This window comes from Rousettus aegyptiacus, unplaced genomic scaffold (genome assembly GCF_014176215.1).
Source record: "Rousettus aegyptiacus isolate mRouAeg1 unplaced genomic scaffold, mRouAeg1.p scaffold_m13_p_13, whole genome shotgun sequence".
Lineage (NCBI taxonomy): Eukaryota > Metazoa > Chordata > Mammalia > Chiroptera > Pteropodidae > Rousettus > Rousettus aegyptiacus.
Genome location: NW_023416288.1, coordinates 32326354 through 32344304, shown reverse-complemented (window position 1 = coordinate 32344304; position 17951 = coordinate 32326354). Strand labels below are relative to the sequence as shown.

The following is a 17951-nucleotide window of genomic DNA, read 5'->3' as shown; positions in this document are numbered from 1 at the left end:
CATCGCTAAGGAACAAGGAGACCTGTGACCGACTAACAAATAAGAACTGGGGTTAGGGACCAGGCTCTCATCTACTTTTTTTTGGGTGAATCTAAATTTCCCATTTTTATCCTTTGTTAGAGCAATTCTTCTTCTAGGGATTTACCCTAAAGGAAAATCTGGACAGCGTACAAAGTTGGCATATGCAAAGATATTTCACCGCAGGGGTATTTTAATAGGGAAAAACGGGAAATAGGACAAAGGTCAACGAAGAAGACAGGCATTAAATAAATTATGGTATATTCTTAGTGTTCAATAAATTACAGTATGTCCTTCTGATGGAATACTCTGCAGCCCTTCAAAAGGATGGTATTTTCACCAATATGAAACTACCTCCATAACATAAATGCTGGGAGAGTAAAAAAGGTTTTGCAAAGTAGCATGTATGCCATGGTCTCATACATGGAAAATGAGAGGGTTGGAATGATGTTCGCTAACTACTAATGACTGTCTTTTGATGGTGGAAACACTTCGGGTTTCTCATTTAGATCTTGCTATATTTGAATGTTTTACAATGAGCATGTATTATTTTTTAAAATAGAAAAAAAGTAAATACAACAAGGCAAATGGAATCAAAAGTACGGTGCAAGGAAAACAACCTCACAGTCGACATTTCTAATGGTGAAATGTTTTAACAGAAATGTGAAATTTAAAGCTAATTTATGGCTTTAAAAATTGAAAAATAAAGAGTTATATTAAGAGGCTGAATTTCATCTATAAATAAGAAACGGTCTCTGCCTTCCTTCCAAATAGCACACTTATAATAGCACACTCTAGTTTTTCAGAAGTGAATACTGATTGTGCCAAATAATTTCACAGGCTGTACTATTTTCAAATGCACTCATTTGCAATAGGCTCACACAAATATGGCTGGAAACATATTAACCTCCCAAAGTCCAGAAACGAATTTAACAATCAGCCATTAGGAGGAAATATTCTTCTAACTTAAGTTCTTTAAGGGATAGCATTTTAGCTGGGAAAAAGGCTTCGCAGCTGGGGGGATGGTAGGGAATGCCTGTGCTGTTGTAAGCTGCTACATAAAATTAGGAACGATGAACATATAAATGGACATTTCTCAGCGGTTAATGATTAGTTAGAATTAGGAAGGAGTCTGAAGGGAGGCCAGAGACCCGCTCAAAGGGAATTACTAAGAATCACTGCTCTTTATAAAGTCACAAAATGTTCTTCCCTTCCACTCTCAAATAAAAACCATATCACCAAAAAAGAAAACAAACAAAACAACAAAAAACTCCTCAAACCTGAACTAAGCGGAAATTTAAGTATGAAATGAAACTCAGTTCAAAAGTGAAACCTGGCATGAGTACGTGCTCAGTAGCGGCCGTTCTCCTCTGAATGGAAGATTAAGTAGCAGGGAAGGGCCCGCTGTGCGCGCCTGCCGGTTGTTTCAACACAAGATTTGGCTTTAGAAGAACTTTGACAGGTAGGCGTCGATTTTTGGCACGGGAAGGCATATTACACTTTAAATGATAACCTCGAATCTCGAAATGCACTAACATACTCACTGGACAAACTGTTCTCGCCAATGGGACAGACATCTCCTCTGTCTCAGATGTGCAGAGCACAGGAGATGCTGCGAATGACCAAGGGGTGTGACAGAGTGAGGGAGTGTGAGGAGAAGAACAGAATGGAGGGGAGGGTTAGCTTTTATTACATTTAAATATGGAAAAAGCAGAAAACCTGAGGATGGCAGGCAGAAACTGAGTAAATACAGATCGGCGAAAAGAAAACGAGGGAGTCAAATAAACATAAGGGATATTCGCACGATCCTGAGCTTTAAACTTGTTCTGTTAATAGATCAGAAAACTGAAGATTAGAGAGGCTAACTGAGTTGTCTAAGCTCATATCCTTAGACTTGAAATGATCTTTGTACAAAAGAGCTGCTTTCCTTAAAAGCAAAGCAAAGGACAAAGAAAGGCGTCAAAAAAGAAAAAAGACCAGCAGCCTAGTTCTTTCGCCTATAATTTCTTCTTCTTTTTTTTTTTTAAAGCACAAAGTTAAGTTAAATTGCATTCAATTAAATAACACTTTGGATGCTTTCATGAAAAATTTTAATAATCATACTTACTAAGCTAAAAAAAAATGCATTCATACTTAGGATTCAACACACTCTTGTCTTTTCTCTTTCTTCCTAGCCAAACTCCACCAATACCTGTCACTCAAGAAACCCCCCATGAAGCTTCCACGGACAAATCCAACCCAGGGCGATCTCTCCCATCTTCGGACTTGCAACTGGTTACGTTCAGCGGCTGCCGCCTCACCGAGACCAGCCTCTCTGCCCTCTAACTGCTTCATGCTTCTTTATACAACTCACGTACTTAGATGTGGAGGACAGGACCATGACATATGTCTCATTCATATTCCCTGCTGCTACTCGACCTACAAATTCCAAATTCTAGATAAACTGTGATACCGGTGATATGCCAAAATATTTGTTTAAACTATACTTTTACAACCAGCTAACTACAATATGCTGTCATAGCACATACAGCTGTTTATAACAGCTGAGGATAATTATCCCTTATACCCGATCACCAATTTTCAAAGAAAAAAATCACACCAAACCTAACTGAACATAATTTAATATTTTTAGAATGACAGATCTTCCTGTGTCTCTGGGTCATTATATGAACAATTACTAATGGTAGCCAACCATAATTTTCAAGTGACTCGCTACAGTAGATAGTGATAATTTATCTCCTTCTCTGTGGTTTACCCTCATCCTGACTTATCCCTTCAGCCCTGCGTTCATGTGGTTATTACTAACTAGGTAATTCCAGGATGGCTAGAGTCCCTTAAAATACCACCAGACAGAGACGCCATTCCTAGTTTCCTCATCACTCCCCACTGACAACCCTCAATGAAGTACCTGCAGCTCTGTTTCTTCTCTCTCCTGGTCTTTTCTTGGGGACTGACCTGTTCATTTATAATCATGCTGGATGTGGCTTACAGAGAATGAGTTTGATGGCATCCCTCCAATGGTTAGTGATTATTTTCATTGGAGTTTCTTGCAGACAGAGTGACTACACACAACAGGAAATAGATCCCTGAAGGTGGAAGCCTTAGCCAGTGCATCTCTGTGGGCTGCAAGGGGCTGTGAAGCTGATTTCAGAACAAAACTACAAGCAGTGTGTTACAAAGATGCTGGGAAAGAAAAAAACTGAGGCTTTTAATATTCCTATTTTGGAAGACATTCTAAGAAGACAGAGCACTCACTCTACTGAGAATATATCTCAGGATGTGTTCCAGTCTCCTCTATGTGGACGTGAGGACTACCAGTCTGACCCAAATGCTTGCAAACGAGCAGGCATGAGGAGCACGGACTGTGCCCGAGCTGCAAAGAACACTGATTTTGACCACCACCGGGTGCCTATAATACTGACGATGAAGGAAGCTTAAGACAACCCACACTTGCATTCCAGCGGTCTCAGTCCCTGGGTCACACAGCTATGGGTCCCATCTGCCTGAGATGACATTTGGTTCCTGTAGGTGCTCCTGGTCATTTCAGCAGTGCTCACCTGCTTACCTCAGTGCACTGCTTCTAGAGTATTCTTTTGCTGGTGGCAAACACTACTGATACACTCTTATAAAAAAAAAAAAAAAAGACTTGTTACTTTTTTTAATGTAACACCATTTTCCTTTAAGGTTTATATTTCTTTTATGCACATGTCTTTTAAAATCATATGCAATACACAATTGCTGATTTCCACCCGAATCACGGAGCGGCACTATCTCCTGGGTGGAGGTCTGCTTAAAGGGGAAGGGGGCCACAATGCTATGAGAAAAGGCAGTGGTACCTTTAACAAATAATATTTCCAACAGGAAAATCTGTTCTGAGTTGAAAGTAGCTTCGTTTCTTTTGATTGAGGGCCAACCTATATTTAAATCCAGTTCTATACACAAACTGACAAAATTGCCTGTGAAATGTTATATAAAGTTATACCGGCTCGATCACCCTGAAAACCTCGAGTACAGGCATATATATCTTGGAGATATTGTGGGTTTGGTTCCAGACTACTGTAATGAAGCAATTAAAAAAAAGAAGGCAACATCTGCACAGCACGATAAAGCAAAGAGCAAAAAAACCGAGGTTTGCCTGTCCCCACGTTGGGCCAGACATTAATCTCAGTGATGTGTCCACTTCAGAGTTCTGCGTGAGAAACTGTGCACCTTCCGGACCTGATGGCTCCATATAATGTGGCACCGTATGATATGCTGCCTTTGTGATTTGCAGGCTCGAGCCCTCACCCTGTGGTCTCACTTCCTTTGTGTTATTGGCAGGGAATTTCCTTTTCTCTAGCGCATAGTTTCCTATTTCTTTACCATCCGAAAACGGTGAGCTAAGAGCCTTACGAAGTTCTAAGCCCTCAAAGGTCATCATTTCACGGACAAGAAGAGTCTAAATAAAAACTGGTCAATTAGGTCAACTTTTATTTAGGCATCAACATCATAAGACATTCCCCTCCTACTAGTTGAGAACACCAATACTAATAGAACAGAGCACTGGATAGAGGTAAATTACTCTTTTAGTCATCACTGAGCACTTGAAAACTTTAAAAACAGGTACAGATGAGAAAGCTTGGCAGGCTTTATAAAAGGACCATAACAGGAATGATTTCAATTCAATACAGCAACCCGAGACTTCCTTTTCTGTCAATTCTTAGAAAAAAATACTAAGATTTTCTTTCTTATCACTTTTCAATTAGCAATTAATATACATATTTGCCTCCTGTGATATCCGAAGAATATCTAAAGATAACTGCTCATAGGGATATTGACTTAATTCTACAGGATTCGATTAAGTAACACTGCTTAAATTGTCCCCTTTGAAGGGGATCAGTTCAATAAAAATGATTATTTTGGGCTGGTATAGAATACACAGAAATGGGTCCCATTTAATGATAGGTAAAAAACCATTTTAACATTTATGAAAGTATTACATTTGAGAATTTTAAAATAAAACAATTCCTATATATAGTACTCCTTTTTAAGCAGTCTACTTGAATGGAATAATATAAATAATGTTCACTTTGGAAGATTTAAATAATTTATAATGAAATCAGCCTTCCCAATTATTTTAATATTAGAAATACAGACTAATCAACTCATATTAGAATGTTATATACAAACAATTAAATGGTGCAAATTTTTCAAGATGAAATTTTATAGCGACAAAGAATGGGCTAATACTTTTAATAGAAATATTTTATAAATAATGTGATGAGATTCTAATGGTGTTAGCTTCAGGGAATGAGATAATTGACAAAATGAGGATGTTTTTATTGGCAGAAATTTCCTCAATTAATTGAATTTTTCCACCGGAAGTCTAAAAATTTGTGGGTGAATATATAAAATAACATTAAATATGGGCCATTTATAAGAGCAAGGTATGACATCACATGAAAATTCTGAAGTTACAGTATCATTTTCAGGCTCGTGTAGAATATGAATTTCTTTTCAACTGTTTAACAACAACAACGACAAAAAAAAAAAAAATCAAAGAAAGTGTTAGAACTACAGACCATAAAACAAAGTCCTAAGAGTCACCTAACATTTGCCTTATTCTAGAAACAATGCTCACTGTCTCCTAAATGAAATCGGGATTCTCCTCGTCCCTCTGGATTTGGATTGGCCTTTGTGAGCAGTTTTGACACCACCACCACATATGTTTTCATAAATGCCTTGTATGTTACCCCTACAGTATTACATATAATGCCTCCAAGAACCCACTTCACAGAGAAAGTAGTATCAGACAAGTATCCTGATGTCAACAGGATGCTCTGGATTCATCAGCTATCTATTATCAACCAAAAATGGGCCTAAAAAAGGATGAAAGAGACACTTATGTGCTTAGATTCAACACCAGTTATGGATGTGCAAGGTCGGAGTGCTGTCTTTTAGGACTGTAGTATTTGCTCTGTCCCAGCAATACATACAGTATCAGCAAAATATGGTGTTATCTCCTTTACAGTCAAAAAACACAGGTCTAAGAAACAAGGGGTAAAAATGTGAGTAGACTCTCTTAAGGTTATAATTAATAATCTATTTTAAAAAATTGTGTTCCTAGACCTATGACCCAACTGCATAATACGTACTAGAAAACACATTAAAACTGGGGATCATTTCTAGAAGTTGAATTAAAATTTTATTTTTTTGTGATTTTCTAGGTTTTCCAAATTTTCTAGAACGATGATATATTATTTTATATTGAATCATAATTACTAAAAAAAATACATAGCTCCAGAAGCAAATTTGCACTAAAAGCGGCAGAAAGCAAGGAGCTGTCATGAATGCACGGAGTTATTAACGAAATGTGGTAAGACAGGAGAACTAGCTTTCCATTTTCTTTGATAATGGTTACTATCAAAGAGCAATTATGGAAACATTTGAGATTGGTAGACTAAGCCTCGACTTCCTTTTTGTACAATGAAAGCGATAACTATGTATCTCAGAAGGTATGTGAAAGAACGTCATAAACTGTAACATTAATACTGGTGGTAGGTGAGTGCCTATTTGCTCAAAGCTTTCAAAAATAAAACAAGAGTAAAAATGAGTTACCTTTGGATTAAAATATCTACAAGATTGTGGTTGGGAGCCTCCAAATAGGGCTATGCGGTAGTCATGTTTCTTTCTTCTGGGCCTTGTGCCTTCCACCAGTTCTTCTCGATCCTCTGGAGACAAAAGATGATACCTCATTCCACCTGTAGAAAAAAAAAAAAATACACGGCAACTCTCCAAGAACTTCAGGTACTTTAGTGCTTTGGAAAAAAAACACCCTAGATATAATAGTGCTATTATTTTCGTGACTGTTTTCCTATGATCTCTCTATAGCATTTAAGGGAAGAATGAGGGGAAAGAGGCAGGGGAAATGTATATAAAATAGCATTAAGTATGGGCCCGAGTCCTAACCAATTTATTATTCTCAATGATTGCCATTATGTTGATTGCCTCACCCACTGACTACACATCAGTGAATTATCTGGCTCTTCAAGCAACAGCTGCCAAAATAATTACTGCAATTCAGATCTCCTAACCCAGTGGTCCTCAATCTTAAATGTACGTTAGAATCACCTAGGAAATCTCTGAAACTATCTATGCCTGGACCCTACCACATACCAGTTGAATCAAAATCTCTAGTAGTAGGCCCAGAGACTGGTCTTGACACTTAAAATGTGGTTCTAAGACCAGCACTTTCAGCATCTGGGAGCTTATTAGAAATACTGAATTCCAAAATCTACCCTAAACCTACCGACTCCAGAAATCTGCATGTTTAACAAAATCTCAATGTAATTCAGATGCACATAGAACTTTGAGAAGTACTACCTTAGATGATTCTAAAATGCGGTGAGGATTCAGAACGATTGCTATCTAACATGATCTAGCAATTCCTTGATTTTGTCAAGGTCCACTTAATTAAAAACTTTTAAGGTGTTATTTCAAATCAGTGCGGGAAAGGTAGATTGTTCAATAAATAATGTTACACAATGGTAGGGAGAAAAAAATTTGTACCCCCACCTCATATTTTAAAGTACATTCCAAATTAATAGAATATTGAATATGCAAGTCTCATAAATATACTAAAAGAAATATAGGATAATTTTAAAAAATAGCTCAAAAATGGAGAAGCCTACGATGAAAAACACAGAAGCCATGAAAAAAATATTCAGACTTAACTGCATAAAATTTTAAGTTAGATTATAGCATAGCAAAAAAAAAAAAAAAAAAAAAAAAAAAACGGAAAATAAAAAAAAAATGAATAAGCAACAAGACCTCAAGAGCCTAATCCCCACACTTGATTGAATTTCTAGAATAATACTGCTATCCTGTTTCTAAATCAATTCAGAATCCGTGTAAGGACTAAATACTATATGTAACTGAGAATAGCTAATTGTCTTCAACAGCTTACACCATGTATAAACAAACAGGTGCAGCTCTCTGCCCAATGAAATGCTAAGGCCAGAAATATAACACGCAGTTTGAGAACGGAGGCATAACCAAAAACCCTGATATTAACATGTATGCAATCCAAAAGCTGAAAAGCCTTAATCTCAAAACATCTTCTTAGTCCTGATTTTCTTTCATCTCTCTGCACTTAAGAGACTAGTGGCCACTTATGCTCTACTTCTTAAAACTCTACACCCTGGTTTTCAAGACACCAGTCTTTGATTCGAATAGTTCAGTGAATTTTTTTCCTGGTTCTTTTCCTTGTACCACCCCTTGAATGTAGATATTCACAAGCATTTGTCCTTGAGTCATACCCTCTTCTCTTTTTCCCTTGACACCTTCACTGGATTCGAATATTTGAGTTTTTAAAAAATTTTTGCTTTTCATTTAACAAAAAGGTATTATATCATTAACTGGCGGTATTTTAAGCTTTTGTCACTTATGAAAAAACTTCCATATTATTCATCTAAAACATTTTTAGTAAATATAAAGCATTCCACTGTATGGACATATCAAAAAAAAAATACTTTTGCAATCTGGGGGACAATATTGGATCAACTTATCTAAAACTACAATAATATTATTAAGTAGTAGCTATATAATAAGTCTAATGGAAATTTTACTTACTTTCCAAACTAAGGAGCATTTTGACTTTTTTCCTCCTCTTCTCTTAAAAGCCATCCTCAAACAACAAAGAAACAAGAAACGAACACAAATTCTACCTTTGATAACAGTAGATCTGTAACCCTGAAATGCAGTTAGTGAAGACAGCTTGCAGATAGAGAGAATGTTAAACATGGATGGCTGCGGAAGGAGGCACCAATGAGAAGCAAGCCAAATGACCCTGCAGAACTCTGGAAAGGTTCCTAACTGGGGATACCAAGTACCCTAGAAGAGGGGGTGAGGGGTGAAAGTGATAACTAAAATTCTGAAGAAATGACAGTTGCACTGCCAGGTCTCCTACTGCTCAGTCAGGTACCTGCCACGCCTCCCACTGCAGGAGGGAGGAGGACTGGTCTCTGGAGGTATACCATCTGGTCACAGTTGTTCCAGACTCAGGCAATCACAAAGAGAAGGGTGTGAGACTGAAAACTGGATTAAGTGAAAGCTGCTATCAAAATGTTCCCCTACCTGGCTCCTAAATCCTTGTACCCAGCTACCTGAGAAAATATCCACAGATGCTGGCATGTGGGTATCCTCAATTAAAACACTGTCTAGCTACATGGATTACCCTACAATTCGGCCCCAGAACTGAGAAGCCCTCTCACATATACGGCCTTATCCTATCATTTTTATAACTTATAAATGATTCATAGTTCGAATCAAACACTTAAAAAAAGCTTTCGAGTACAAGAACAGGAAGAAAACAAAGGTAATACAGAAAATACAGACAAGAAAATATCGAATGCACTATAATAATAATAAGAAGAATATAAGAATAATAAAACAGACATAAAATAAGAAATTAGAAAATAAGTAAAAGCTCCTGGAAATTAGTAATAATGGCTGAAATAAGTGTTGAAGAAAAATTAACATTATCTCTTAGAACACAGAAAAATGAGGCAAAGATGGATAACAAGAGAAACAAGAAAAGATTCAGGGACTCAATCGCTGAAGAATCACACTACTAATGATAAAGAACTGAGAAATCTCTGGTTAAAAGGATAGAGAATAACCAACATGGTAACTTAAAAGCATCGCGTTGGTATCAGATTTCTCGAAAGTAACACAGGAAGCTACTAAATAAGGAAGCGATGCTTTCAAAATTCTAACTGAACATGATTTTTAACATAATTCTATACCCAGTTTAACTATCCTTCAACATTATGGTAAAATAAAGATATGAGATTTGTCAAGTCTCCAAATATCTACTCATTGTCTACTCATTCTCGGGGACTTTTGGGGATACATTCCATCAAATAGAGGGAATTAAGTAAGGGGAAGACCTGGTGTCCGGGAAGACAGCAGATCTAACACAGGACATCCCAGGATGGCTGGGAAGGAAAGCCCCAGGCATAAACTGTGCCTTAGTCCTGGAGAGCAAACGGTCAATATTGGAATAGGCAGAAGAAAGACTCTATGAAGGATGTTTCCAAGAAATAAAATAAAAGCAGCAGATTGTTTAATTGTACAATTTTATTAAGTGGCATTTTACAGAGGGGTTGGGACTTAGCCTGCAAGTCAAGAAAAACGAAGTAAATTAAAAAATGTGGCAATTATTAGCTCCAGGCCAAAAAAATGTTTTGTTTTTTTTTTTTTTTAAAAAAAAAAAAGCTGTTTAAGAAAGAAAATGTGATCACAGAATCTTATTTGGCTAAATAAAATAAAAAAGGAAACACTAGGAACAGAGTACATGAAAGCTATTGTACATAAAAGAAAACAAAGCACAAGGAATTTTTTTTTTTTTAGCTTCTATCACACTCGTCCCTATAAAGTAAGGATTGGGGAAACATCCCCTTCCAGGCAGACAGCTGAGAACCCCAATGGATTTATTATCTGGAAGGGCAAAGTCTTGAATGTTTCTCCATGGCTACTGACTCTGATCCATTCTAGAGGGTTTAAAGCCCACGAGAAACTGGCTACGTGATCAGGTTATAAATGGATATTAAGGCAACTTACTTATCACCATCTTAAGGCATTCGGGATTGTCTTGAATAAGTGGTTCAGCTTGTACCGTTTTACTTAAGAAATTCTTTGATATAAGAGGAAACCTGACTTTGGCAAGGATATCGACCATAAATGGCTGGCGATTAGGTTCGTCGTATTTCAACCACCTGACTGCAGCATCATACACCTACGGGGGGGAAAACAGCACAGTGAAGTCCTCAGATGGCGGAAACATACCCCACTGCCTACAATTACTCTCACATCGAAGGGGGAGAATCTCACAACCACTTATTCCTAATATTTTATGCAGATATTTGCTTTCATTCCCCAACACATTGCCTGTAACTTCAGAACAGTTTGTACGTTGCTCTAGGGATTTTTGTAGGTGACATGTTTTTTAGAACTAATTATTACTAATGTAATGACAGGGAGGATGTTGAATTCATGATTATTTGAAAACAAATTCTCACTTCCTTTTTGGAAAGAGATATGATACACATTTCTACTGAAAAAAATCTATTGGTCAATGATAGTTTCAAGACATGTCCATTTGGTAATTTTCGAAGATGCTCTCCATCCCTAAAGATATGAAGGTCACTTATGATTTTATTTCAATCTAATATTCCTGGATTGTAAATTGATAGAATTATCTGCTTTCCAGAAGCTTTATAATATACAAATTCTATATTTAAAAAATAAATTACAGGGTATTTATGAGAATTGTTTTCCAAAACAATGCTGTAGCAATCATAACTGTACCGAGCAAGTCCAAGTTTATTAACATAATCTGATTAAGAAATCAGTAGTTTAGATACACTGAAAACAAACATATTATTTCATATACATACACATCTACCACATAGATGTTAGAGCTAGTTAAATCAGTTGATTTTGAGTTGGTGTTAATAAGACCTAAGTTCTCATCTCCCTGTGAGTTAATTTTTATGGGAATTGGTCTATTTTTTTAAATAACCTTTTTTCTTTTGGAATAGTTTTAGAAAAGTTGCAAAGATAGTGTGGTGAGTTCCCAAATACCCTGTACCCAGTTGTTAAACTTGTTACATTAGCATGATACTATTATCACAACTAATGAACCGATATTGTCCATACTTTTAAACAGTTTTTTCAGTTTTTGTCCAATGTTCTTTTTTCTGTCTCAATCTCACAAAGGATACCACATTACACTTAGTTATCATGGCTCTTCCAGACTATGATAGTTTTGACTTCTGGTCAGATATTTTATAGAATTTCCCTCAATTTGGGTTTGTCCGATGTTTTCTCCTGGTTAGACTCGGGTTATAGAATTTTGGGAGAAAGATCACAGATGCGACGTGCCATTCTCCTTACATTATATCAAGGTTGCGTGCTATCGACATGACTTATCACTGATGATGTCAACCTGTACTCAGTGTTGGTCAGGTCTGACAGCCTGTAGGCAGTGTTTGTCAAGTTTCTTCAGCCTAAAGTACCTTTTTCTTCGTTTTCCATAGCGCATGTAAGTCAGTTAATTTTGATCATAGAACTGAGTTTTTCTTTTTGCCTAATCAGGTTCTCCAGATCCAACCTGTGAACTTGCAAACTAATATTTTGGGCCATGAAGAAAATTGGATGAAAGAACAAGGTTCAGTGCAAACCTTTTATCCTTAGAACAAAACTAACTGAAAGCCTATGATTTTACAATACCTCTATTACCTTCCTACCGGTGCTGTAACAAATTACCACAAACTTACTGGCTTAAAATACAGAGAAGGACGTGGGACTGAAAATAGGGATTAAGTGAACATCTGCGTATCAAAGGGTTACTCCACCTCGCCCCCGTGAGCCTGCACCCAATTTACACCTGACAGTTTATCTGACAGTTCTGTAGGTCATTGTCCAAAATGGGTCAAACTGGGCTACAATTAAAGTGTCAGCAGAGCTTCCTGAAGGCTCTGGAGGAGAAACCATTTCCCTGCCCTTTCTAGCATCTAGCAGCCGCTTGCATTCCTTGGTTTGCAGCCTCTTTTTCCATCTTCGAAGTCAGCAAGGGCCGGCTAAGTCTTTCTCACATCACATCACTCTAATACTGAGTCTTCTGCCTACCTCTTCCACATTTAAGGACCTTTATGATTATATTGGGCCCATCAGATAATCTCGAGATCACTAATTTAACCATATCTGCAAAGTTCCATGTGTCACGTAAAGCAACGTATTCATAGGTCTAGGGATTAGAGTATGGACCATCTTTGGGCCTTGTTCTGCCTGCCATGGTACCTAACAGCTTCATCTCTACAATGTAGCCTCTCTCCCATATAGCCAGCCCTTACTAGTACCCAAGACTTACTTTTCCTATGAAACAGACTCTGGAATGCTCTGCTTAATGCAAGAGACACATTCACTCCTCATATTCTTTTCCTTGCCATGTATCCAAACATGAAGCATGAAAAATAAATAATGACATTTTTACTAAGAAAAATGTGAGAGGGCAATTTAGTCACCTGATCCTCTGCTCTCACAGTCAGAGTGTCCTGGTTGAGGAGATGTGTAACTCGCTTGACATCAAGTTGTAGAAATTCATCAGTTTTGTAAACTTCAGTAAAATGCTGATGAATAAAGTCATCTGCAGTTGCTTTTAATTCGGGACAGTCCAAACACTCTGCGAGCACACTTATACCTAAACACAGAAAGAAAATGAATAGAAAATCACTTAAAAAAAAAAAAACAAACAAACCCAAGCATACACTAAAGCATGACCCCAGAAAAATGAGCCTGCATGAATTTCATAAATCTGGATTCTCTTTTGTTTCATTGTTTATTCTTATACCACCTTATGAATGGCCAGTTTTGATTATTTTGTAGGACAAGCTTCCTTCAAGGTTTTTAAAAACTTTTCTTGGCTACTGTTAAACATTTTCTCTTGGAAATTAATTTCAAAATGAGCTTATCATGTTCTACTTTTAAAAAACCCTGATGTGATTTTAATTAGGACTGCACTTAATTTCTGCAATCTGGAGGAGCTCCACTTAGGAACATGACACACACAAATCTCTACTCATTTAGGTTTTTTATGCTTGTCAATGTAATCACACGATTGTCTTCACAGAAACCTTATAGATTCCGCATCCAGCCTTTTCCGAGCTATTTTACTTTTTGTTCAGGAGGGAAGTTATTAATTGGTTGCAAATGTTCTATATGAGGACTCTGCAAATCCAGCCCACGTCCAGCTCTGGTGTCGGCAGCTAAGAATATTTTTCAGATTTTTAAAGAGTTGTGAAAAAAAAGGGCAAGGGGAGGAGGAGGAGGAGGAGGAGGAGGAGGAGGAGGAGGAGGAGGAGGAGGCGGCGGCCGGCGGGAGAAGGGAGAGGAGAGGGGAAGGGAGAGGAAGAAAATAGAAGGAAGAATGACAAGGACCACATGTGACACGTGGACCACAGAGCCTAAAATATTTACCATCTCGTCCTCTACAAAAGAAAAAGTTTGCCAATCTCTCTCCTAAATAAAACCATTGATCATTGTATGTGATCTCCCTTCAAAGTCATGAGATACATTTTTTTCAGTCGGTTATCTTTGGTTTTCCATGTTTCAACTTCATGCTATCTTTGGATAATGAATTTTGACGCTTTCATATTTATATCTTAAAGGTCCTCATGACTAATGCCTGCTAATGAACTTACTGCCATTTTCTAAATGTACTGACCAATGCCACGGCATGAGAGATGCTCACGGCAAGTGGTCTGCTATTTACACTCCCATCAGGGAGATGATGTTTTAAACGAGTTATGATTAATTTTTGGCAGTTGAATTTGTTGCAGTTATATAACCCAATTAAATATGATGCAGATTAATAAAATATAAATGTGAAAAGAAAGTAGTTTTCTATGAAAACTAATCTTATGGTTTAAGACAGACTTAAACAAAGCTCAGTTTAGGCATCACCAAGACAAATGATAAAATCCTGAAAAACACTGCAAAATTCTAGAGGGATTCTGTACTCAGAATCTCTAAGTTGTTTTTCCTCCATCTCTTCCTTCTGAAATTCCTAATTCACATTAGTGTCTCTGTATCTTTCTTCCATGTCTTTTTTTATCTTTTCACTATCATTCCTATTTCTCTGCATTCTTGTTTTGTATCATGAGGCAGTTTCCTGTTTGATCTTTAGTTTGATTTTTAGGTATATACATTCTCTTTTTCAATTCAATGGAATTTCATGGAAAATACTCCTTAAAATGCATCATTTCTATTTTAAGTTCTCTTCCATTTCTTATGTTAAGTTTGGCTATAGGAGCCATTCGTTTTCACTGTTTAGCTTGATTTTCTGTCCCTCAAACTACTGGGTTTCCTTTAACTTCATACATATGATCTTTGCCTAATGCCATTGGCTGCCAGGGATTCCTTCAGCATGCAAGGAAGTCAGATGGCTGGGATCTTTTGGGCAGCAGAGAATTGACAGGTGATGAAAAATAAGACAGGAATTCTCCAATTACCTCACAGGGAGAGCCATGTTCAGGGCTCAAAAAAAAAAAAAAAAAAAAAAAAAAAAAAAAAGATAAAGAAAGAAAAGAAAAGAAAATGCAGGCTGAAGTAGTCCCCGGGGTACCTAGCAGCTACTTGGCCCAAGTGACTGGGCCACTGTCTTTGCCCCAGGCTTAGCCTGAGAGTCAGGTTCCCTCCCTTTTAGGCTGCCAGGCTGTCCTTCCTCCCAGCTTTGTCTCAGATGACGACAGAAGGCAGCCACAGCGATTGGCACAAACCTGCTCCAGGTTCCACACTACACCTTCTACTGCCACGTCCTGTCTCACTTTAGCTGTTTTTCTTCCTAGTTGAATCACCCCAGTAGGAAATTTAGAGTGCTCGTGAGTTAGGGAACCATCTTTAAGGCATCGCCTTCCAAAAACATCTTAAAATCCCTTCTTATAATGAATTTTGTGAATTTATATAAGGGGAAATAAACTTAAATCTCAGGCACCTAACTCTTGTTCATGAATGGAGCGCCAGAGAGATGGCCCAGAGAGATGGAGCGACGCATCTCAGAGTGTTTCTATTGTGTAGATGGGATTAGAGGCTGGTCTTTTATTTCCTAATACAGGGATCTTTTCACTATGTAGACTGATGGCTATCTTGAAGAAAAATTCCATCGGTATATTCACCTGCATAGCTATTTCCCCTCCCGCTCTCATCTGCCCAATGCCTTTTCTGGACACCAGACACAATCTCATTCCCATCTCCTCTGCCTGGCTTTTATTCCTCCCTAAATTTGGTTTCATGTCTACCGGCCTTCTAAGATCTTCTCTACACTCATAGTGGAGGTTTTTCATAGAAAAGAGGAGACAGAGAAAGCCTGCAAAACTTCCCATGCATCTCCAGGAGTCCTCTCCTCCAGCTTTTGGCTTCTTGTTATCAGTACCCCTCGTCATCTCCTGTGGGTCAAAAATCAGCATTGGCTGGACTCCCAGGCCTCTCTCTTTCTGTCTTTGACTCCGCTTTCCTTCCTCCCTGCTTTCCTAGCACTCCTACCCTGACCCTCTTCTCCTCTGAATCACAGCAAGGGTCAGAAAATACAATTACAAAGATCTGGATGTTCATTCATGTGCCTTTAAGGATGATCTCACGGTGACAAGCATACCACGCCATACTCTGGAAAACTCTGATCAACTTTCTCTGCTTCTCCTTACACCAAATACACAATACTTTATTAGTGGCTTTAAAATAGAATGCTATAGCAGTGCTTTAATTAGTATCTTACTTGACAGCCTAGGATTTTTAAGTGTTCTCGTATTCGCCAGTAGGCATATCTGCAATGTAGACAGGCAGCACGGCATAGCAGTTAAGAATAAGATGACTTGAATGCCAACCTCAGCTCTTGCACACACCAGTTTTGTGACTTCAGCAAGTTACACAACCTCGGTTTGATTTTTAGATATAAAAATCTGTGAAGGACTGTAGTGATCATATAAGCGCTTCAACAAAAGTAAACATTTGTGCTATGTTATCATCAGTCACACTGCCACCACAGGCAATGCTTACTCCTTATCCTAAACAACAGTTCATTACTAAAGCTTTTTATATTTTGGAAAATAGTATACAGTATTTAACGAGCTCGTTGCTGCCCTTCCTAAGCTCTTCTTAAAATTATGAGAAAATTTTCTAGTGGACAATGTCTTTAAGGTTAAATAAGAATACTTACAATCACGCTTTTTTTCTTTATTAAAGCTTACATTAAAGGTTGTTTGTTTGTTTGAAATAGAAATCTGATGTCTTACCAAGACAGTTTGAAGCATCCACTTGTTCTTTCAAAAAATCAACACACATTTTTTTCACAGGTTCAATCTGGTACTGGTTTGCTGCATCTAATAAAGACTGAACGTTGTTGCTATTCACAGAAATTCTGCAAAAAAGTTAAAGTGAATATTAATTTCCTACGATTTTTAAATAATACCACTGTAGACTGTATCCTACTAGCCCTTGAAATTAAGTAAAAAATTAAACTTTTCAGTCCTTAAATTAGTACGGCACAGGATCCTCAGCCCTCCCCCAGCCCCATCATTGTTTTTCATTCTGGAGAATCTGGAACACATCACTTTGCTACACTGCTTTGCCCTGGTAGATCCTAACCTCACTCCTCCACAACAGAAATGATCTTTCTTAACTTACCGAGCAGTATACGCAAATTCCACAAGTTGCTCAATGATGTCAGGTTCAGCATCTTTGAGTTCCACTTCAAAGGACTTTGATTCCAGCATGTTAGCTAGAATGAAAAGAAGCATAAATGGCATGAGTGCTACCACTGGGGAACCATTTCGTTCCAGGCCATGGTAAATATAGAGAAGATAACAGGACAGAGATCTCTGTCCAGAAAGCCCAACATTCCTATAAAAAAAGCATATTAATTCTCCACACCACTTGAGATGTGCCTCGAATTAAAATAGTCTATGAAATTAGTGAATTGGCATACTTCTTAAAAAAAAAAAAAAGTCCAAATGAAACAAGAGACATAAAACTAGATTTAGTATCTTCCCAACTCCTAAAAATAATTCTGATGTAGCTAGAACAAACCTATGATAACAATGACAATTACATATATAGTCAGCCACAGCTGGCAAAGCTCTCATTCTTCCCCAAAACCTTCGCAGGTAGCCAGAGCATCAGAGAAAACTTGAGGCAAATACACTACATAACCTGATCAAGCACATAAAACAATACAAAACAGAGGAACCATGACTTGGACTCAGTTTTCAACTCCAAATCTAGGGGTCTTTCTAGTATGATATGTTGTATTTAATTTTTCATTTTTATTTAGTTTAACCTGTTAGATAAAATGTCATAAGAGTTGTCTGAGGTTAAGAAGAAAACCCAGGGCATTCACG

The 17951-nt window shown here is 37.6% G+C and overlaps 1 protein-coding gene across 3 annotated transcripts in view; it reads right to left on the bottom strand.

Annotated features, from left to right (window-relative positions):
- KLHL7 (kelch like family member 7) overlaps positions 1 to 17951 on the bottom strand; it is a 49260-nt gene that overhangs the window by 12779 nt on the left and 18530 nt on the right. For all 3 annotated transcript variants that reach the window (XM_016159582.2, XM_016159584.2, XM_016159583.2), the window contains exons 3-7: positions 17239 to 17332; positions 16848 to 16972; positions 13086 to 13261; positions 10621 to 10795; positions 6616 to 6758 (exon numbers count right to left, since the gene is read on the bottom strand). In XM_016159582.2, the coding sequence (XP_016015068.1) occupies positions 6616 to 6758; positions 10621 to 10795; positions 13086 to 13261; positions 16848 to 16972; positions 17239 to 17332 (713 nt within the window). The remainder of the gene's footprint in view (positions 1 to 6615; positions 6759 to 10620; positions 10796 to 13085; positions 13262 to 16847; positions 16973 to 17238; positions 17333 to 17951) is intronic.